A 22899-nucleotide genomic window follows, 5' to 3' on the forward strand; every position below is an offset into this window, starting at 1 on the left:
CTGAGTTTACAAGCACCTTCAAAATCCCATTTTTCTGTGCGTACATTTTTTCATAGTTCCATCAGGGATGTGGTGCTTCTCATACCCATTCATGCCTTCTTCTAGAAAGTAGAAGGCCTAGTTCACACATGCTTCAGATTGCTTCAGAAGCTACCAACAAATCTTGGGCAGCTATCTTGAAGCCCTTTAAAGCAGAACCGAATTGCCAATGGGTCCTTGGAACAGTTTCCATAATATGCAAGTATTCACACCATACATGTACCTTAGGGCAAAATTACTTCCTCCGCCACGCTTCCCTTTAGCACTCTGTCCTTACTGCTGCCATCTTATCCTGGTCTACTGGGTAGCCACTGATGGCATAACTCCCTCTCATTTATGCCAGAGTTAAAATTTACCAACATCTGTAAGATGTGCTGCAGTCAGTGTAAATTACAAAAAATTGCTTGCAAGAAGGTAAAGAAGCCTATAAAGTCTATTCTGCCACAAAACTCTACCAGCTAACAATTTTTAGAATTCTAAGTTAAAGTGATACTAAACACACACTGTTTCATTTACATTGTCCCTTCTATTTCTGTATGTGGATGATAGCACTGTATTTATCTTAATAGAAAAAAAAATATCAAAGTACCTTTTTCCTAATCAATATACAACTGTCACATGACCCAGGTCCTTCCCAGCCAGTCTGCAGGAAAACATAAGCAGGAGAAACTTCTAGTCCTCTGCTGCTGGTCACATGTTCAAAATAAAAAATAAAAAAAACAGCCTTTGGAATACAAAGTAAAAATAAATAAAAACTATCAATAAACTTTTTAAATTTAGCATGTATATTTGAAAGCAAATCTTTATCTCGTCCTTCCAGCCTGTGTCTTAGAATAAGAGGGAGGTGATTCCTCCAAGTATCTACATGTAATATTCTGCCCCATTGTGTTTAACTATTTAGTGGGCATGTAAGAGGAGGGAGGGAGTGGACTGTCATTTACCACTATGTATATGCCCACATGTGTGACTCTATAGTCACATCGGCTGCTTATATGTGATAGGGAGGAAATGCTCTACATAGAAACTCACTGAAAACTGAGCATCTGCAGAGTTGCCACCACAGCTACAGAATCCCTAGATGAATTGGGGACTTAGACAGAAGGTGGAAATAGAGAAAAGCAGAATCAACCAGGTTTTTTGTAGAATACAGAAAACAAATATCATAGTGACTGAGTATGAACAGGATGTAATACAGCTTTTATTGATAGTATTTTATGATGTGGGTTTAGTGACACTTTAAAGTGGTTATAAACCCTCAGGGTTTTTCACCTTAATGCATTCTATGCATTAAGGTGAAAAACCTCCTGTGATGCAGCCTCCCAGAGCCCTCCTTTTACTTTCCTAAACCTGGTCTTTCCAGCGACGGGGACGAGCACACCAGCTCCAGCCGGTGCCTTGGGTCCTGATTGGATAGATTAATAGCAGCACAGCCATTGGCTCCTGCTGCTGTCAATCAAATGCAATAACGCGGAAGCCAGGGGCAGGGCGAGTCCTGCTGTCTGTGTCAATAGACGCAGCAGCAGGACATGGAAGTGCGCCCACATGAGTGCCCTGAGGGAGAGTGGCTCTCCAACGGGGCACTCGAGAAGAGGAGGAGCCAGGAGCACCGCTGAGGGACCCTAGAAGAGGAGGATCGGGGGCCACTCTGTGCAAAACCAACTGCACAGAAGAGTTAACCTTTAGATATCCTTTTAGTTCAGATTTAAGAATCCCCCATCACCCTGTCATCATCGGTGTTTTATCTCTTACTTTATTCAGTTCAGGTCTGCCCTTTAGCAGTCTTACTGCTACAGGATGGCACCTGTGCGCCAGATCATGTATATATACACGATCCGGCTCTTCCGGGTAGGGTGCCCACATGTGCGCCACTGGTGGCTTGCTCCAGCTGTGATCACACACAGCGGGAGCCCAGCGGCGGGTACTGCGGATTCAATGTCCGCTGGCACCCGCCGATGATCGAGGAGAGAGACAGAATGCACAAGAGTGCATATGTTAGTGTGATATCATTGGCAGCATTATGCTATTAAAGAATAATTTCCAAAAAAATGGATGTGGTCTATTGGTTGCGAGGGGTAGTAAGCATCATTCTTCCATCACTTTAGGTTGTCATTAGGTTGACAGGCTTCTTAAACTGCAGTGGCATCACTGTATGATCTATAACAATACTAACGTCACTTGGTAATTTATGAAAACTATACTAATGTAGAGTTGATGCCCACAGCAATCAATTGAATTTCTTACTTAAAGCAGTAATAAGCAGAATTGCTTATAGAAACAAGGCAGACCGCCATTCTGCCAGTAGGGAGAAAAAGCAGGGACATGGATCCATATCTTCCCCTAGTAAAAGCACCTCCCACACAGTACACAAACACAGGCTAGGACCCTTTGATCGCCCTTGATGTTATCCCTTTCCCAGCCAGTGTCATTAGTACAGTAACTGCATATTTTTTAGCATTGATCACTGTAATAATGTCACTGGTCCCCAAAAAATGTCAGTTCATGTCCGAATTGTCTGCCACAATATCGCAGTCCTGCTATAAGTTGCTAAATGCCGCCATTACTAGTACTAAAAAATTTTTTAAAAATACAAATAAAAATAGCCCAAAGTTGGTATACGCTATAACTTTTGCGCAAACCAATTAATATATGCTTATTGGGATTTTTTACCACAAATATGTAGCAGAATACAAATTGGCCTAAACGTATGAAGAAATTCGATTTTTTTAATTTTTTGATTGGATATGTTTTATAACAAAGTAAAAATATATATTGTTTTTAGAGCACAAAAAATAAAAAGGCAGAGATGATCAAATACCACCAAAAGAAAGCTCTATTTGTGGGGAAAAGGACATACATTTTATTTGGGTACAGCGTCGCACAACCACGCAATTGTCAGTCAAAATACCGCAGTGCCGTATCGCAAAAAATGGCCTGGTCATGAAAAGTTTTTTTTTTTTTTAATGCCTCAGGATATAAAGCGATCATAACATTTTTATCATGTTAATCTGAACTTGATTGACAATTTTAGTTCGGTGGTTTTGTCCCAAATATTGGGAAGCTCTTAAAGTCACAGAGCACTTTAAAATTTGACACCAAACCAGAGAATTTTTTACATCAAACACAAGAGTGCATATGTTAGTGTGATATAATTGGCAGCATTATGCTATTAAAGAATAATTTCCAAAAAAATGGATGTGGTCTATTGGTTGCGAGGGGTAGTAAGCATCATTCTTCCATCACTTTAGGTTGTCATTAGGTTGACAGGCTTCTTAAACTGCAGTGGCATCACTGTATGATCTATAACAACACTAACGTCACTTGGTAATTTATGAAAACTATACTAATGTAGACTTGATGCCCACAGCAATCAATTTAATTTCTTACTTAAAGCAGTAATAAAGCCAAAAAATAAAAATGTAATACATTGCAGCTTACCAATCCTTAAATATGGCAAAAATGGTGGCTGCGCCAATAATGGTGGCTGCATTTTTTTTTAGACTTTATTTTCACCTGGTGATGCAGTCAGTAACACGCTTCCTGTCTAATGAAGAGGATACTAAAATTACAAAAATTCTCGTACAAGAGAATAAAACTTCGGAAGTGATGTAATGTGTTGTATTGCATTGTAATGTATTCTTTAGTTTCCAAGCATGCATAGTCTTGCTCATTCGATTTTTATTGGACAAATACTGATTAACCGCTTCAATACTAGGCACTTTCACCCCCTTCCCACCCAGGGCAATTTTCAGCTTTCAGAGCGGTCGCATTTTCAGCATAGGCGTGCGCAGGGGGTGTGTCAGGTGTGCCTGGGCACACCCTAATCACTACGTGCAGTGCAGATTCCCCCTACTGCCTGTACTTCCTCCCATGTTTGGCACCCCCCCTCGCCCTGCAGTGCTGCTGGCTTCCCTCCGCTTCTCTCCCCCCAGCTGCTGTGGGGGATGTTTTAGGATGGAGAGCAGGGGAAGGGGCTAGTAAATATGTAATTTACGGGCCCCTTTCTTTTCTAAATGAACACAGTGAACACACCCACTCACTGTGTTCATTCATAACTGATGCATAGTAAACTGTGTTTAATAGGCTTCCATTTGTGAATGAACAGGAACCCGCTCGGCACAGAGCACTTTCCGTTCATTCATGGCATGTGTGTTTGAGCTTTGGGGTGCACACCCTAATGCAATAGGCTGCACACACCTATGATTTTCAGTGACCATTGCACAGTCATGCAACACTGTATCCATATGACATTTTTATAAATTTTTTTCACACAAATAGAGTTTTCTTTTGGTGGTATTTAAACACCACTGGGTTTTTTATTTTTTGCTAAATAAGCAAAAAAAGGACAAACATTTTGCAAAAAAAAAAAAAAAACTTTTTATTTGTTTCTGTTATAAAATTTTGCAAATAAAAAATTTTTCTTCATAAATTTAGACCAAAATGTATTCTGCTACGTTTCTTCGGTGAAAATACCCCGAATCAGTGTATATTATTTAGTCTGTAGGAAACTTATAGAGTCCACAAACTATGGTATATATCTGAAATTCAATCAATTCTGATGTACTGACGGACTATCTAATTTCTTGAGGCTGGAAATTGTCAGGACAGTACAAATACCCCCCAAACTACTTTTTTGGATAGTAGACAGTCCAAGGTATTTAGTAAGAGGCATGGCACATTTTTTGAAGTTGTCATTTTTTGTCACAATTTTTTGGAAAATTCTGAAAAATTTTATTTCTTTATTTATTTTTACACACTGTCATCAGTGCAGTACAGCCTCATCATATAACTGGTGTGGCAGTGACCAGGGACACTGACTGGTGACAGTATGTAAAAATATTTTTAAATATTTTTTTTTCTTTTTCTTTTTTTTTTTTTTTTACATACTGTGACCAGAGCAATACAGTGTTACTATAGTAACACTGTAACACTCTGGGGAGATGATCAGGATTTTGTTTTTTTCACTGCTATAAGCAAATATTTTTACTGAATGACAGTGTGTAGACACTGTGTATTGTTGTGATTCGCTGTGGTTGGTACAAATGGGTTGTGATTGGTCCTGTCTGTACCATGTGATCACTGTGACCAATCACAGCTAACAACACAATTGTATGCAATGAATGGCATAAAAGGAAGCCATTCATTGTTTACAATTGTCATGTGATCTGCTGTGATTGGTCACAGCGATCACGTTACTGGCAGCAGGCTGCTACACTGATTGGTCATCCGCTGTGTCCAATGGACGCAATGGGTGGCAAATTATTCCGGAGTGCGGTCTATTCTCAGGTTGACGTCATATGATGTCCTCCCAGAACAATAGGGTTACTAAAATGACGCGGGCGGGAAGCAGTTAACTGAAAATCGTACGTTCTGGTATCGTAAGAGAAAAAATTTTGTGTTTGTCCCTTCAGATAATTTCAGATGAACTGTCATGATTGGCTCTCGAAAGCTAAGTACTAATGATCAGATTATCATACGATTGTATTTTTTGTACAATTGTCTGATCGTGTGTACTAGCTTTAGAGTGCCTCCACTGTGGATGGAGGTGCAACGTCGCCTCCCTTGGACAGCAGCATTGTCAACCTGAGGAGAGAGTAGTATTAAATGCACTACCCTGTTTCCCCGAAAATAAGACCTAGCGTGATTGTCGGAGATGGCTGCGATATAAGCCCTACCCCCCAAATAAACCCTAGTTAAAGTCCTTGTAGGTCTTATTTTCAGGGTAGGGCTTATTTTTGGGGAACAGGGTAGGGCTTATTTGGGGGGTAGGGCTTATATTGCAGCCATCACTGACAATCACGCTAGGTCTTATTCTCGGGGAAACAGGGTAGTAGATTTAGATGGACTTGACTAACAAATGAAAGCCAAACTCCAGTTAAAACTTTTTTAGCAGTTACAGCAACAGTTTTTTTTTCTGCAGCTTTTACATGAATAAAAGCCGATCACTGTAATCTCCCCTTTATATGTTAAATAGTTTGTGTCAGCCTTCTAATTGACACTTTTGCTAGACAGCTTGGTCTGTTTACCAAAGTTGAAAAATAACAGATTTACTAGCCGGATTATCAGTTGAGAATAAAGGGAAACAGTCTAAAAAAGAAAGCGAATGCAGAAACCACATCTAAGAATTGGTAATCTGCAATATCACATTTTTGTTTTGGGTTTAACACCGCTTTAACTTTTCTACAAAATTAGATGATAAAAAAAAAAAGATGATACTTGATAACCTTATGTAGGTTATTTTACTTTAGGTTAACTTCTTTGGTTTGGGTCATAGGGCCATCAAGGGCTGTTTGCAACTGTTGTAGCACATATTATTATGGCTGTGATATGACCAGTTGGATTGTCTATTTAAACATATACTATCTAAAGAGACGTACATATATAAAACTTGAGAAGGCTGTCAGCACGTGTTAGGCTGGGTTCACACTTGTGCGATGCGGGAACCAGCGCAATTCCTGTGAGGGTTCCCGCATCACACCTGAATCGCCAGTGGTTCACACTGATATCTGCAAACTGCTGTGGGTGTCAATGTAAAGGTAATGACACCCCCAGATCGGTTTGCAGATCGCAGTGCAAACTGTGAATTGGTGCAGGAATAGGAGCGCATGGGTGTGAACACCCATGCGCTCTGATTCCAGTGTGGACCAAAAAGGGGTCCTTCACCATTTTGGTGTGAATGCAATGCAATGCGATTTCAGCCATACAGTTTGTCTGTGATTGCAAAAGTGTGAACCCAGCCTTAATCTAACATGCAGTTGACTTTTTTTTTTTTTTTTTTTTCAAATTTAGATCAGGGGTCTCCAAACTTTCTAAACAAAGGGCCAGTTTATTGTCCTTCAGACTTTAAGGGGGCCAGACTGTGACCAGTGGTAGAGGACATTTTCTTGGCATCAGTGAGAGTAAACAATGACACATTTGATATTGGTGGGAGAAGCAGTGCCCCATCATTGGTATCATTGGGAGGAATAGTGCCCCATCATGGTTATCCACTAGGAGGAATAGATCCCCATTCATTGGTATTATTGGGAGGAATAGTGCCCCATCATTAGTATCAGTGGGAGGAATAGTGCCCCATCATTGGGAGGAATAGTGCCCCATCATTGGTATCATTGGTTGGAATAGTGCCCCATTATTGGTGTCAGTGGGGGATATTGTGCTTCATTGCTGGTGTCACTTGGCAGAATAGTGTCTTGTATCTGTGGGAGGAGTGGTGTCCCAGGGGCCGGATAAAGGCAGACAAAGGGCCACATGCAGCCCCAGGGCCTCAGTTTAGAGACCACTGGTTTAGATCATGAAGCCAATTCTAGGTTTTTCACAGCATAAAGATTGCTCAGTTCAGCATGAATTTCAATTTTAGATGTCTCCTGTAATGTTTGTTGAGATTACTTTTTCCTGTTTTGTTTCAGAGCTATGCAGTGTTTCCAGACTCTCAAGGTAAGCATCTCGCAGGTCTTAAGGGAAAATTGACATTTGAAGTTTTGTTGATTAAAAACCCAAACACCTCAAGGTCAACATTATACAATGCAAGTATTTTAGAAAACATTACTGCAGATTCTTACATTTGCTTATGTTCTCTAGGTACTGATGTAGGCCATGCTAAAACTGACTGCAAAGTGAGAATGACTTCTCTACAGCCACATGATTAGTCTCAGTGTTGCAATAAGAAAATCTGACATCTTGATATTCAGGATCTTTAAAAGATCCAAAGATGATGCAACAGACTGTGCAGACTTTTGCAAAAACAATTATGCTGCGTACACACGAGCGGAATGTCCGTCAGAAAAAATCTGAGAGCTTTTCATCTTATAATCCGACCGTGTGTATGCCCCATCGGACTTTTTTCGTCGAAAATTCAGACAGACTTAGATAGAGAACATGTTCTAAATTTTTCCGATGGAACTACCGTATTTATCGGCGTATAACACGCGCCGGCGTATAAGACGCACCCCAAGTTTAGGAGGGAATTTTAAGGAAAAAAACTTTTAGGAGGGAAGTTTAAGGAAAAAAAACTTACATTTAAATGCCCATCAATGCAGCCTCATCAGTGTTCATCTGCAGCCTTGTTAGTGCAGCCTTGCCCCAGTGTCCAGTGCAGCCTTGTCAGTGCAGCTTTGCCCCAGTGCAGCCTTGTCAGTGCAGCTTTGCCCCAGTGCAGAATTGTCAGTGCAGCTTTGTCCCAGTGCAGAATTGTCAGTGCAGCTTTGCCCCAGTGCAGCCTTGTCAGTGCAGCTTTGCCCCTGTGCAGAATTGTCAGTGCAGCCTTGCCCCAGTGCAGCCTTGCCCCAGTGCAGCCTTGTCCCCAGTGGTCAGTGCAGCCTTGTCCCCAGTGGTCAGTGTAGCCTTGTCCCCAGTGGTCAGTGCAGCCTTGTCCCCAGTGGTCAGTGCAGCCTTGTCCCCAGTGCCGCCGACATACACAAGTTTAGTGTGTATTTTTAAATATGGCGCCGCGGAGTTCGGAGGGACTCGGCGACGCTCGTTCAGCTGAACGAGCGCCGCCGAGAACACAGTGACTGGGCGGAGCCGAGATACACATAGCCGAGGGTTCTCGGCTCTTCTCGGCGCCGTTCACAGTCACGCCCAGTCCCTATGATGGACATAACAGAGGTCCAATGGCGGGACTGGGCGGGACTGTGACCGGCGCCGAGAAGAGCCGAGAACCCTCGGCTATGTGTATCTCGGCTCCGCCCAGTCACTGTGTTCTCGGCGGTGCTCGTTCAGCTGAACCAGCGCCGCCGAGTCCCTCCGAACTCCGCGGCGCCATATTTAAAAATATACGCTATGTGAATGTCGGCGGCGATCGCTCCGATATATCATAAAAATAGTGGGGATCGGCGTATAACACGCACCCACGATTTTCCCCTGATTTTAAGGGGAAAAAAGTGCGTGTTATACGCCGATAAATATGGTAATTACTGTCAGGAAACCTGCTCGTCTGTATGCTGTTCCAACATACCAAAAATGATGCATGCTCTGAAGCAAGTACGAGACGGAAGCTATTGGCTACTGGCTATTGAACTTCCTTTTTCTAGTCCCGTCGCACGTGTCGTACGTCACCACGTTCTGGACAGTCAGACTTTGGTGTGACCGTGTGTATGCAAGACAGCTTGAGCGGAATTCCGTCGGAACTCCGTCGGAAAAACCTTCAGAGTTTATTCCGATGGCAAAACCGGTCGTGTGTACAGGGCATTAGACATTCACATGTGCAGTAAGAAGAGATTTCTAGGTAGCCTATTGCAGAGACTGGTGTTGCTATGTAGGCAGGGAAGAGAAGTGTAAATGTTTTCTCACTTTTATAAAGTCATACCCAGTTAAAGATTAAAATAGAAAGCAAATGATTACCAAAATTACATTATGAATTGACTCATTTATGCTGAAAACCTACTAGCGATCAGTGGTAATACAGTAAATGGCCATCAAATTATCAACTCTTGCAGCACAGTTATGTATACAGTAAATATATACACACGTAAAATCCAATGACAGCGCTAAACAAACATCCAAAACCCAAGGTAATTTAAGGATAAAATTGAATCATAGAATAAAGATGCATTTCTAGGGCCAAACACACTCCCCCTTCATCAGGGCTCAAGTATTCTGACTGTGCTTAAAACAGATTCAGGTAAGCAGATATCAAATAATACTGCACTGTGATTTACTGCTTATAAAGATTCAGCAAAGCAGATTACATCTTTACTGCTTTCACTAACACTAGCGTAACCTGCCCTCCTGAAACTATTCCAAGCAGTAAATCACAGTGCAGAATTTTTTGGTATCTGCTCACTTTAGTCAATTTAAGCACAGTCATAATTCTTAAGCCCCCCCGAAACATGTTGGTTGCTATGAATCAATTTTATCATTAAATTACCTTAGACTCTTGGACATTTATTTTGGTGCTCTCATTGGATTGCACATGTGTGGATTCTCAAACTCTGGGTCCTTTACCTTATTCCCAAGGGTGGTCCCTGTCTTGGGGAGTGCTGCCGAACCAGAGCCAGAGTGCCCAGTGACCCTTAAAAAATCTGAATCCAGCGCCCTGTTTGTTCTTATGTTTAAGTATGTGGAATGCACATTTTTTGGGTCCCACAACATCCACACAGATGCCATTGTGGTCAGTCTGGACATCAGCATTGCCGACCCTGCATGTGGAATCCCAATACTAGTAACAAGAATTCTGTGCATGCAACCAACAGATCCTTCAGCTCATTCTCAAGCCATAGTCTCACAGAAATGTGGAGCTTGTGGAAGTTGAAGTTGTAAAGGAATTGTAGAAGGGGGCACTGTTATCTCCCAATCCAAGTCCAGGGTTATCATAGAGCAATCAAGAAGCTTTGGCAAGGTCAGGAGGGGGAATCTGAAAAGGCCATGGCTAAGTTACTAACTTAACACTATTACAATATTTGAAAGACAAGTACACATAAATGAGATGCACTGAAAGTGAACAACCTCACATATCAGACAAGTGTTAGGAAGTTTCACAAGTACAACAATTAAAACTTCTTGGCTGCATAGACTGAAATTGCACAGAGTAAGATTTCACAGGAAGGCAGTGACTATTTAACTCCTGCAAACCACAATTACCAGTGTGTTTACAGAACTCAGAAATGTCACTCAGCTTTTAAAACCAACTTGTTGTATTCCAGTTTAAAAAAAACATAATATATTATAATGTAATTACTAGCTTTATAAATATCATTACCGCTTTTAAACCAACTTGTTGTTGTAGCTCACGGTCTAGATGAGTATGAAGACGTCACCGACCCAGCAAAAGGCCGACCCCTAACTGGAGGAATAGGTGAGATGTTTATAATATAATGCATTATGAGAAACTTTGCAGAAGGTTGGGGGGAATTCAATAAAACTCACTTTTGTTTTGTTCTCTTATGTAATTAGCTATTAGGAAGAGTGATTCATAGCATTTTACTATAAAAATACCGTAAGTTGAATTCCTATGTAGACCCACTATCCATAGTGCTCAATAAGTGTGCTTTACACAGATCCAACACTTATGCCGTGTACACACGAGCAGACTTTACGGCAGACTTTGCCCGGCAGACGGGATTTGGTCAGACAATTCGATCGTGTGTGGGCTCCAGCGGACTTTGTTTTCTCAAAAGTTGGACGGACTTAGATTTGAAACATGTTTTAAATGAATCCGTAGAAATCGAGTCCGGTCAAAAAGTCCGCTCGTCTGTATGCTAGTTCGACGGACAAAAAGCCACGCTAGGGCAGCTATTGGCTACTGGCTATGAACTTCCTTGTTTTAGTCCGGTCGTACGTCATCACGTACGAATTTGACAGACTTTGGTGGATTGTGTGTAGGCAAGTCCGTTCATTCAGAAAGTCCGTCGTAAAGTCCGTCGAAAAGTCCGCCGAGCAAAGTCTGCCGTAAAGTCCACTCGTGTGTGCGCGGCATTAGGGTTATATATTTTATATTATTAAGTTAAAAATTTTTAATACTAATGGACCATACACACGGTCAGATATTCCGACGGAAAATGTTCGATGGGAGCTTGTAGTCAGAAATTCCGACCGTGTGTAGGCTCCATCGGACATTTTCCATCGGAATTTCCGTTACACAAAATTTGAGATCTGGATCTCAAATTTTCTGACAACAAAATCCGTTGTCGTAAATTCCGATCGTGTGCACACAATTCCGATGTACAAAGTTCCACGCATGCTCGGAATCAAGCAGAAGAGCCGCACTGGTTATTGAACTTCATTTTTTTCGGCTCGTCGTACGTGTTGTACGTCACCGCGTTCTTGACGTTCGGAATTTCCGACAAGATTTGTGTGACCGTGTGTATGCAAGACAAGTTTGAGCCAACATCAGTCCGAAAAAATCAATGGATTTTGTTGTCGGAATGTCCGATCGTGTGTACGGGGCATTAGGGTTATATACATTATAAATAAAGAAAATAGGACATTTGCTGCTCTCTCAGGTTCCTGACCTTATTCTTGTAACACATGTCATCTCTCGGGCCATAGACTAAAGCCTGGTACACACTACAGTTTTTATTTGTGCAACCCCACGGGTTGTACGAAAAAAACCTGACAGCTCTGCTTGGGAGCTGCTGTACTAACCATGCAATGTTAGTCCAGAGATTTCCCCCGCAGAGCTGTTGTGTTCTGACAGTGGAACGCCCCCCCCGCCAGAACACTCCAATCAGCACTCTCCGCCATTGGTGGAGAGCGTTGATCGGGAGTCGGTCGGCTGCTGGTTTTCCAGCATGCATGTCCGACAGAAGCACGTCCGACAGACCAACAAACACATGGGCAGAATGTCAGCCAGTAATTTTTTTTCTCCCGACACTCTGCCTGTGTGCACGGGGCTTAAGTAATCAAAATCTAAGCCCAGACCTGAGTGGCCTTTTGCAGATCTATACTCAAGTATGAACATGAAACTACAGTGCATTCATAAAGTATTCAGATCCTATTCACTTTTTTCAATTTTGTTATGCTTCAGCCTGCAACTATAGTTGTTTAAATTCGTTTTTTTTCTCATTAATCTACACTTAGTACCCCATAATGAAAAAGTGAAAACAGAATTTTAGAAATGTTTGCAAATGTATGAAAAAGGAAAAAATTTAAATATGACATTGGCATAAGTATTTGCAACAACACTTGAAATTTAGCTCAGGTGCCTCTCATTTCTCATGATCATTGCTGAGATGTTTCTACACTTTGATTGAAGTCCACCTGTGGTAAATGACATGAATTGATTGGACATGATTTAGAAAGGCACACACCTCTCTATAAAAGACTATCAAAGGTGACAATGTATACTGTATCAAATCAGAAGCCATGAGGTCAAAGGACCTGCCTGCAGAGCTCAGAGACAAGATTATCACAAGGCACAAATTTTAGGAAGGTTACAAAAAAATCTGCTGCACTGAAGTTTCCCAAGAACACAGTGGCCTCCATAATTCTCGAATGGAAGAAGTTTGGTACAACCAGGACTCCTCCAAGAGCTGGTCGCCTGGCCAGACTGAGCAATCTGGGGAAAAGGGCCTTAGTAAGAGAAGTGACCAAGACCCCCATGATCACTCTGACTGATCCCCGGATCCTGTATGGAGATGGGACAAAGTTCCAGAAGGCAATCATTACTGCAGCCCTCCACCAATCTGGGCTTTATGGCAAAGTAGCTAGACAGAAGCCTCTCCTCAGTGCAAAACACATGAAAGCCCGCTTGAAGTTTGCACAAAAGCACCCAGACTCTGACTGTGAGGAACAAGATTCTCTGGTCTGATGAAATCAAGATTGAACTGTTTGGCCTCAATTCTAAATGTTATGTCTGGAGGAAATCAGGCACAGCTCATCATCTGCCCAATAACCTCCCAACAGTGAAGCATGATGGTGGCAGCATCGTGCTGTGGGGGTGTTTTTCAGCAGCAACAGCAGGGACTAGGCGACTGGTGAGGGTTGAGGCAAAGCTGAATTGAGCAAAGTACAGAGATATACTCAATGAAAACCTATTCCACAACACCCAGGACATCAGACTGGACCGAAGGTTCACCTTCAAACACGACAACAATCCTAAGCACACAGCCAAGACAACATAGGAGTAGCTTAGGGACACCTTTGTGAATGTCCTAGAGTGGCTCCGCCAGAGCCCTGACCTTACTGAACATCTCTGGAGAGACCTGAAAATGGCTGTCCACCGTCGGTCCCCATCCAACCTGACTGAGTTGAGAGGATTTGAAAAGAATGGAAGAAAATCCCCCAATCCAGGTGTGGAAAGCTTGTTGCGTCATATCCAAAAAGACTCTATGCTGTAATTGCTGCCAAAGTTGCTTCAACAAAGTACTGAGTGAAGGGTCTAAATACTTAAGTACATGTGATATTTCAGTTTTTTATTTTTAATAAATTCACAGACATTTCTAAAATTCTGTTTCGACTTTGTCATTATAGTGTGCTGAGTGTAGATTAATGGCACTTAAACCCCCTTCCTGCCCAGACCAATTTTCAGCTTTCAGCGCTGTCACCATTTAAATGACAGTTGCGCGGTCATGCAATGCTGTACCCAAATTACATTTTTATAATTTTTTCACACAAATAGAGCTTTCTTTTGGTGGTATTTAATTACTGCTGGTTTTTTTATTTTTTGATAGAAAAATGAAAAAATATCGAAAATTTTGAAAAAAAAAAACTGTTTCATAGTTTGTTATAAAATTTTGAAAACAGGTAATTTTTCTCTTTCATTGATGTGCCCTGATGAGGCTCCACTGATAGGCTGCACTGATGGGCACTGATAAGGCAGCACTGATGGGCACTGGTAGGTGACACTAATAGGCAGCACTGATCGGTGGCACTGATGGGCATTGATTGGCAGCACTGGTGGGCATTGATAGGTGGTACTGGTAGGTGGCACTGGTGGACACTGGTAGGTGGCACTGGCGGGCACAGATGATGCAGCCGCGGCTTTCTGTGTGAGGGACCGATACCCCTCTGACAGCAGCCGGTGATCAGCTTTTTTTTTTCCTCACGCTGTTAGCGTGAGGGAAAAAAATATACTGGTTACTGATCTTCTGTTTACATCACATGATCAGCTGTCATTGGCTGACAGCTGATCACGTGGTAAGGGGCTGGGATCTCATAGACTCGGCGATCACAGAGTGCACTGCGCGCAGCCCGCAGGGACGCACTGACAGCGCATGCTCGGGAGGACATCTATGGATGCCCTCCCGGCAATTAAGGCCCGCGCTGTAGCCGTCTTTCAGCTATAGCATGGGCGGGAAGAAGTTAAGAACCGTAGTATTAGACTGCAACATAACAAAATTGAAAAAAAGCGAAGGGGGTCAGAATACTTTATGAATGCACTGTATATTAAAGAGGTGTTCCGGAAAAAATTATAATTTTTAAATAAAAATACCCCTATAATACACAAGCCTAATGTATTCTAGTTAAGTTAGTCAGTAAACGATGGTCTGTTTTGTTAGTTTATAGCAGTGGTTTGTTATTTTATAAACTTCCAGCAGGCCATGGTCATCTTAAGTGTGGGCATCTGAAGACAGACTGTATTTCTTTCGGGATCTCATCCTTGCAGATCTCGCACATGCTCAGTGCAGCACAAGCAGTGTAATAGGTTTCAGGTCAGATTTCCATAGCAACGGCAGTTTCAGAGGAAGTTGCCGCCCCTTCCCAGAAGGCATTGCAAACAGGAAATGATGCGGTGGGCCGCGGCCAGGGAGGAGGAAGTGAAAAATGAATACAGCAGATATACAGTAGGTGCTGAGAAAAAAAATAAAAAAATATCCAATTTGTTTACAGTGCACAGTTTAGTGAGAGATGCTGAAGAGTTGTAAAAGTGGGTGGAACTCCACTTTTAGATAGATGTATCAAGTGTAATAGACACATTGAAATACAGCTTTTGAAGAAAACGTTGCTTAAAATTCCCATCAGTGTTAGCGACATGTGATCACATAAATTATTCTCTAATGGCAGGGATAAACAACCAACCTGAACTATGTTTCTTTCTCTTTTCAAAAGAAACAACATAACCAAATCCCTACCCCTTCAGAGAGGTGGAGAGTACTGAAGGGAACTTGGAGTCATTAAAATATAAGCCCTTCTGGAATGTTTTATTCATACTTCTCATCAAGATTGTTAGTATTAGCATTGTTTCACTTTATGTTGACTTTATATGTTATACATGTTATACTTACCTGCTCTGTTCAATAGTTTTGCACAGAGCAGCCCCAATCCTCTTCTTCTGGGGTCCCCCGCTGGCGCTCCAGGCCCCTCTTCTTCATCGGGTGCCCCCACTGAAAGCCATTTACCCTGGGGAGAACCCGTGCATGCTCGCTTCTGAGTCCCACTGCTGCATTTATTGAAACAGACAGTGGGACTTGGCCCCGCCCCCCCACATCATAGGATTTGATTGACAGCAGCAGGAGCCAATGGCTCCTGCTGCTATCAATCTGTCCAATGAGGAGAGAGACATCGACTGGAGCCGCTGCGCTCGTGCACATCGCTGGATCGGATCAGGCTCAGGTAAGAAAAAAGAGGGGTCTGGGGAGGAGCTGCAGCACAGAAGGTTTTGCGGCTTTAGAACCACTTTAAGGGTCCATACACACTAGGCATCTGTAAAAAAATACCAGAATCTCTGGCAGAAACAAATGTTCATATTGGCTTGTATTGTACATGCACTTATGTGCATTTTTAGGTGTTTTTTTCCAAAACATTCCCCTCTACTCATTTTTCAGTATCAAGTTACACTTGAAAAATGCTAAAAGAGCCTAAACGCAGCATTTATGTGCATCAAGCATTTTTTCTGCCCGGAAGCTCCTCTCAAAAAAGTACTTCTGATGGGTTTTTTTTAGCCTGCAAACACTCCTCTTCAGATATGCCTGTAAACACCCAAATGTGCATGGACACAGAGGCTAACATACAGGCTGAAAGAAAAAAGAATGCCAAACGCCTGTATTATTTGATGGACACCTTAAATAAATAATTATATGCAGTTTTTATTTTATCCCCTACAGGGTTTAATTATCGCATTGGAAAACCTAAAGGACCTCGAGATCCACCCCCTGAATGGATTCGATAGAAGACCTAAGCATTTTTTTACTATTTTTTTTTTTATATATACAATCTGCCTGAGAAAACCCAAATCAACTAAACCATGCTGGCCTTTATATTTATTTGATCCTTTGATATTACAGACTAATACCTTAGATATACAAAACAGTTTCTTTAAAATTAACCTTTAAATGTATCTGCTGTATATAGTTTGTAGGCTGAATGAGGGAATATTCAGCTGATGGGATCATCACAAATTAGTGAAATCATCAAAATATCCTTGTAAATATTGCCCGAGCCAGCAATAAGACTCATGGCACAGTGTAAGTCAACAGGTACTCTAAAAATACACACCTGATGGAACCTTGGGAACGTATATGTCAACTTCCCAGCATGTCCTCATCTTGGATTCACAACCAAAGGCAATCACCATGTTGATGTTCTTATAAATATTGTGCAAGTCAACAACACATATTTATGGTGATAAGTCAACAGATAGTCTTTAAAAAACGTACAGTACCTTCTGGAACCTTGAGAGTTTACATGTTATCTTCCCTGCATGTTTCCGTTTTAAACTGACACTGAAGAACTCTAACCATCATCGGCTAAATGCCAGTACTATTTAAATGGCTGTGACTTGCCACCTGCTTCTAACTGATAAAACCCATCCGATCAGAAGTCATTCTTCCTTAACATTAACATACAGCTGTGTAGGTCTAAATCAAGTAAAAACACACATGTAATGGGGATAATTGGTGATGGCACATTTTATGAGGGTGTTCGGAACTGAATTTCATATTAGCTGCTATAGCAGCACAAAGAAAGTAGATGGCAAATTTTAACTGTTACATTAAAGGTTCCATTAGTAAAAAACATCCTGCTTTAAATGAAACTTTTAAGAAAAACTGTAGTTTCTTAAAAATATTATATATTGTTTATGCAAGACATTTTCCAATTTTGCGTCAATAAAAATGAAAGTCCAACTTTTGCCAAGATTTTTTTTTTTATAGAATATAAACTTGGATTTTTATTGCTGTCTAGTACTGGGACGGGAAATAAGGTGCAGTATCTCTAACTTAGACACAAACGGTGATTAAATAGAATTATAAAATCTTTGGCATACATTTAAAGAACTCTAGTTTTGTTAAGAAGAATAAACTATCTCCTCCAGATTATCTGTATACATTGTGAGGATTTTTATCAATGTCTTTACTTATTTCTGATCAGTAGATATTGAAAGTTTATTCCAGTGCCCTTACGGCTTAGTTTTGGGTAACTTGGTTAAAAATTAGAACATGTTATGGGTTGTTCTACCTCTATGCTTGTGCCCTGGGGGGGATCTCGATCACTTTCTAAATCTAATGCCGCGTACACACGGTCGGACTTTTCGTCTACAAAAGTCCAACGGACGCTGACGGACTAAAGCTGGCTGGTAATCCGATCGTGTGTGGGCTTCTCCGGACTTTCAACGGACTTTTTTAGCCTCAAATCCGACGGACTTTAGATTTGAAACATGCTTCAAATCTTTACGTCGTAACTACGACGGACCCCGAAGTCCGCTCGTCTGTATGCTAGTCCGACGGACAAAAAAACGACGCATGCTCATAAGCAAAAACTAAACGGAAGCACTCGGTCTAGTAAAACTAGTGTTCGTATTGTAGGTAGCACATTCCTCACGCTGCAAAATCTGTGATCGTTGAATGCAGCGCATTTAATGTCTTCTTTACGAATGCTATAAAGAACGAAGATGTTTTGCTGTTCATATTCAAACAGAGTTCTCCCAAACAGATTTCTGGATTCTTTTTCTCTTTGATCTCATGAATGACATGGTATGCTTTTTCAAAACAATGTTTCCATACTAATAATACTTTTAAAACTTTTTTTTTTTTTGGTGGAGTCATCTTTTCTTGTAATTTTTATCCAGATATTTATTTTATGATTGTTGTGGAACTTTTTTTCTGTTTATCTCTAAATTTTTTTGTAAAGTTACCACAGGGAACCCATTTTTATATATATTTTTTTAATTTTTTTTAATGTTTGTAAAGTTACCACAAAGAACCCTTTATAATTTTTGTTTTTATAGTGATTTGTTATTTTTTTTATATAAAGTTAACCCAAAGAACCGTTTTTGGTTATGTATCTTTTTTTTTTTAAATACTTACCACTCGAACATTATTAACATTATTTTAATCTATTTTTGTTGTGTTTTTGCAAAATCAATGAGATTGTTGTCCCTTGTTAATTTAAAACATTGTGTCTAAAATCTATGATTTAAAATAAAAAACCTAAACTCAAAAAAGATCCATTTATTTATGGTCTAAATAAAATAAAGAGGAAGTCAACGCTGGAAAAAGTATGTGTACAAGAAAATGGGGATCTTGAGGAGTCCATATAAGAGGGAGCACAATCTGGTCCAAGAATCCCAGAGATCAACAGCACCAGCAGATGATATAGATGTCCCCAGACTGTGGTACTACAACAGCCTGCGTCTTCTGTCAGACCAGACTGAACCCAAGTCATCACTTTCTTCTCTTCCCTGCAGCCTTTCCTCCACGCTGCCCTGCAGCCTTCCCTGTAGCCTTCTTTGGAGGCTGTGGCTCTGGTGTTTCAGTTGTGGCAGGAGGAGGAGGAGGAGGAGGAGGAGGAGGAGGAGGGGGGGCTGCCTCATGTAGTTGGGTGTTTCGTGTTAGCGTGCCCTGCAGCCCCTTCTGGATTGTTTCCCCAAATAGTCGCTCACAAATGAGGCGCTGCTCCCAATCCATTTGAAGAAGCCTGCTGGCTAAGTAGCAGCCATAGGACTCTTCTGCTTCGGGGGGGCTTCTCAAAAAACGGGTGGCCTCTTGCATGAGGCGCAGGGATGCCTCCCGTGTGACCGTCCCCTTCCTGGCCCTTTTTTTGGGAAGGTGGAGGGGAAGCACTTGTGATTGGGTCATGCTCCTACTGGGCCCAGCCACCTCACTTGGCCCAGCCACCTCACTGGGCCCAGCCACCTCACTGGGACCAGCCACCTCACTGGGACCAGCCACCTCCTGCCTGACACTGGGCCCAGCCTCCTCCAGGATGATGGAGAATCCGCCCTCCTCCAGGCTGTCCATGGGCCCGGTCTCCTCCTGCCTGCCACTTTCCACACATTCCTCCTGGATGGACTCATCCTGTGTATAAAAAAAGGACATAGTTTTATTTATTTATTTGGGGTTCATCAATGACACACAATTTGCTTCTCATGACTAGCAAATTCAATGTGAATACATCTCTTTAATAAAAGAGTCTAATCAGACACCCTAATTTTTTATAGCAGGTGCCAAACATATTTAGCCACTCCTGTCAATTGATATGTATACACAATTTTGAGGCCAAAATTATTTTAGACAATTATAACATCCAGTTAACATCATTAATATTAGTACAGTAAATATTTGTTAATATAATTTACCTGACTCCAGATGGTCATATCCGGTTCATCCAGGATGGAAGACCCAGCTTGCTCCTCATCAGCCTCTGCTGGGGTGGAGGGAAGGGTGGAGGGAAGGGTTGAAAGTGATGCCCTAGCTTCATTCTGGTCATCAAGAAAACGGAGTTGATTGTAGTACCACAGCCTGGGTACATAAACATCATCTGCTGATGCTCCTGATCTCATTGATTCCTGGATCTTCTTATGCTCCCTCTTATACATATTCCTCAAGACCCCAATTTTCTTGAGCAATGTCTCCATTGTTGCTTCCGGGATGGTCGCCTGGACAAAGGACAGAAGTCTCTCCAGCGTTGACTTCCTCACATGCTTTGCATAATACTGAGGGTGTTTCACCTCCCACAAATTCCTCATCTCTCGATATTTAGCTATGAAAGCTGTAAGGAACTCTGGATCCTTAAATAGGGGATTCATTATATCTGGAAAAGATAAAGTCACAAGACAAAAAACACTTATTATTAGGTTTCTGCTAACCCCTCATCATCTTCTCCCTATGTAGGCCTCATCAATCTATCAAGCCATATAGGCCGCTTGCTACAAAGTCATGACCTAAAACCAAAAAAAAAAATTATTTAAAATTACCTTCGTTTTGTAACGTCCTGGTCCACTATCACCTACGAACAGAACGTACGTACGACACGTGCGCAAGGGCCCTCTTTATACACTACGCATGTGTGAAACTCCGCCTGCGTCGCCCGCCCCTGACGTTCAAAATTAACTCATGTTCTCCGCCCCCTAATTCGACGCACAGAACGTACGTACGACACGTGCGCAAGGGCCCTCTTTATACACTACGCATGTGTGAAACTCCGCCTGCGTCGCCCGCCCCTGACGTTCAAAATTAACTCATGTTCTCCGCCCCCTAATTCGACGCACAGAACGTACGTACGACACGTGCGCAAGGCCCCTCTTTATACACTACGCATGTGTGAAACTCCGCCTGCGTCGCCCGCCCCTGACGTTCGATTTTAACTCATGTTCTCCGCCCATTTTTAGTTACGGCGCGTAGTGGGGTAAATAATGGCGGAGACACCTGACATGTTATCTACCTCAGGTAGCGAAAAAAGCCCGGAGGCTGGAACGTCAACCAGATCTGTGAGGCCTAGATTTAAGGCCTCTAATATGAGTTTTGAAGAGATGGTGGAGATGGTGGCCATTCTTCAAAAAAAGGACTATGATGGGAAGTATGGGCCGTACGCACGGCCAAATTTGCGCAAGGCCAAAATAATGGTGAAGGTGGTGGACACTTTGCAGGCTTCTTTTGGGGTCCAGCGCTCCAAGGATCAACTTCGCAAAAGATGGTCTGACCTCAAGCTCAGGGAGCCGGATCAATACAGACGGATCCTTAAAGTGCTGAAAAAAAGTAAGTACTTGTCGTGTTTTTCTCTTGTGTTTATTACCTTGTATACTGCTCCATGTGCTTTTCCTTCCTATACGATTTTTTTGCTCATCGTTTCAAACGATCTTTTAATAAACCTCGTTACATATCTATAGATATATCTATCTATATATATGTGTGTATATATATATATCTATCTATATATATCTATCTATATCTATCTATCTATATCTATCTATCTATATCTATCTATCTATATCTATCTATCTATATCTATCTATCTATATCTATCTATATCTATATCTATATCTATCTATATCTATATCTATCTATATCTATATCTATATCTATATCTATCTATATCTATATCTATCTATCTATCTATCTATCTATCTATCTATCTATCTATCTATCTATCTATCTATCTATCTATCTATCTATCTATCTATCTATCGATAGATAGATAGATAGATATAGATATAAATCTATATATATATATAGATATATATATATATAGAGAGAGAGAGATAGAGATAGGTAGATAGATAGTTAGATAGATAGATAGATAGATAGATAGATAGATAGATAGATAGATAGATAGATAGATAGATAGATAGATAGATAGATAGATAGATATAGAAATGTAAAACATTCTTTTGTAATATTTTAAGTTATCTTTTTTTTTTTCTTTACATTTAGTTATATATTTAGATTTTGTTCCAGATATAGAGAGAGAGAGAGAGAGAGAGATCAAAAGATTATTAACTATATTTCGAGATATTGATATCTAGATATCTATCTATCCGATATGTCTTTATAATTTTTAATATTGAGGTAAAATAGGAACTCTACACAAACCACTTCACTCCAAATGTTTGAAAATTACTATGTACTAAAATATCTGTGTGCTAAGTAGATTACTCATTTTTTGTTTCACATAGGGGAAAAATCACTCAGCCAACAAGAAGACAGTCCACCCCAAGCCAAACAACATGATTGGGAAATCAGCCCAAGTCCCACTGAGGATGTGGAGGAAGGAGAGGTGGGCGACATGGGCACCCCACCAGGTGAGTGTCTGACACACCAGCTTACGGTAATCTATGCATGGCTGTCTTTTCTTTAATGTAATTTTTCTACTCTATTTTAGGGGATCTGGTTGTGCTTGATTCAAGCAACAGTGCCACCCCCGAGGATGTGGAGGAATTATGCTACATGGGCACCCCACCAGGTCAGTGTCTGAGACAACAGCTTTATTATGGTAAGGTAAACTATGTATGTGTGCATATTTCTAAACACATTTTTTGGTTTCATTCCACTTTAGGTACAAGAAGTGACTATTTCACCTCAGACAGTGCCCAACGGCTAATTGGTCAAATAATGGCCTGGAACAGGGAGATCGATGAAATGCGTAATCGGCTGGATCGTATGCAGCAGGAAATGAAGGACATGATTGATGTTTTGGGTACAATCTAAATGCCCTTTTTGAAAGCCCAAAACATCGATCATGTCCTTCATTTCCTGTTTTGCTGACCCCATT

General features: G+C 41.3%; 1 protein-coding gene across 2 annotated transcripts in view; it reads left to right on the top strand.

Annotated features, from left to right (window-relative positions):
* PTPN18 (protein tyrosine phosphatase non-receptor type 18) overlaps positions 1-17542 on the top strand; it is a 162721-nt gene extending 145179 nt beyond the window's left edge. For both annotated transcript variants that reach the window (XM_073599772.1, XM_073599771.1), the window contains 3 exons: positions 7443-7470; positions 10760-10828; positions 16518-17542. In XM_073599772.1, coding sequence (XP_073455873.1) covers positions 7443-7470; positions 10760-10828; positions 16518-16582 — 162 coding nt within the window. In that variant the 3' untranslated portion in view covers positions 16583-17542. The remainder of the gene's footprint in view (positions 1-7442; positions 7471-10759; positions 10829-16517) is intronic.
* The last annotated feature ends 5357 nt before the right edge of the window (positions 17543-22899 follow it).

Source organism: Aquarana catesbeiana, linkage group LG09 (assembly GCF_042186555.1).
Source record: "Aquarana catesbeiana isolate 2022-GZ linkage group LG09, ASM4218655v1, whole genome shotgun sequence".
Classification (NCBI taxonomy): Eukaryota; Metazoa; Chordata; class Amphibia; order Anura; family Ranidae; genus Aquarana; species Aquarana catesbeiana.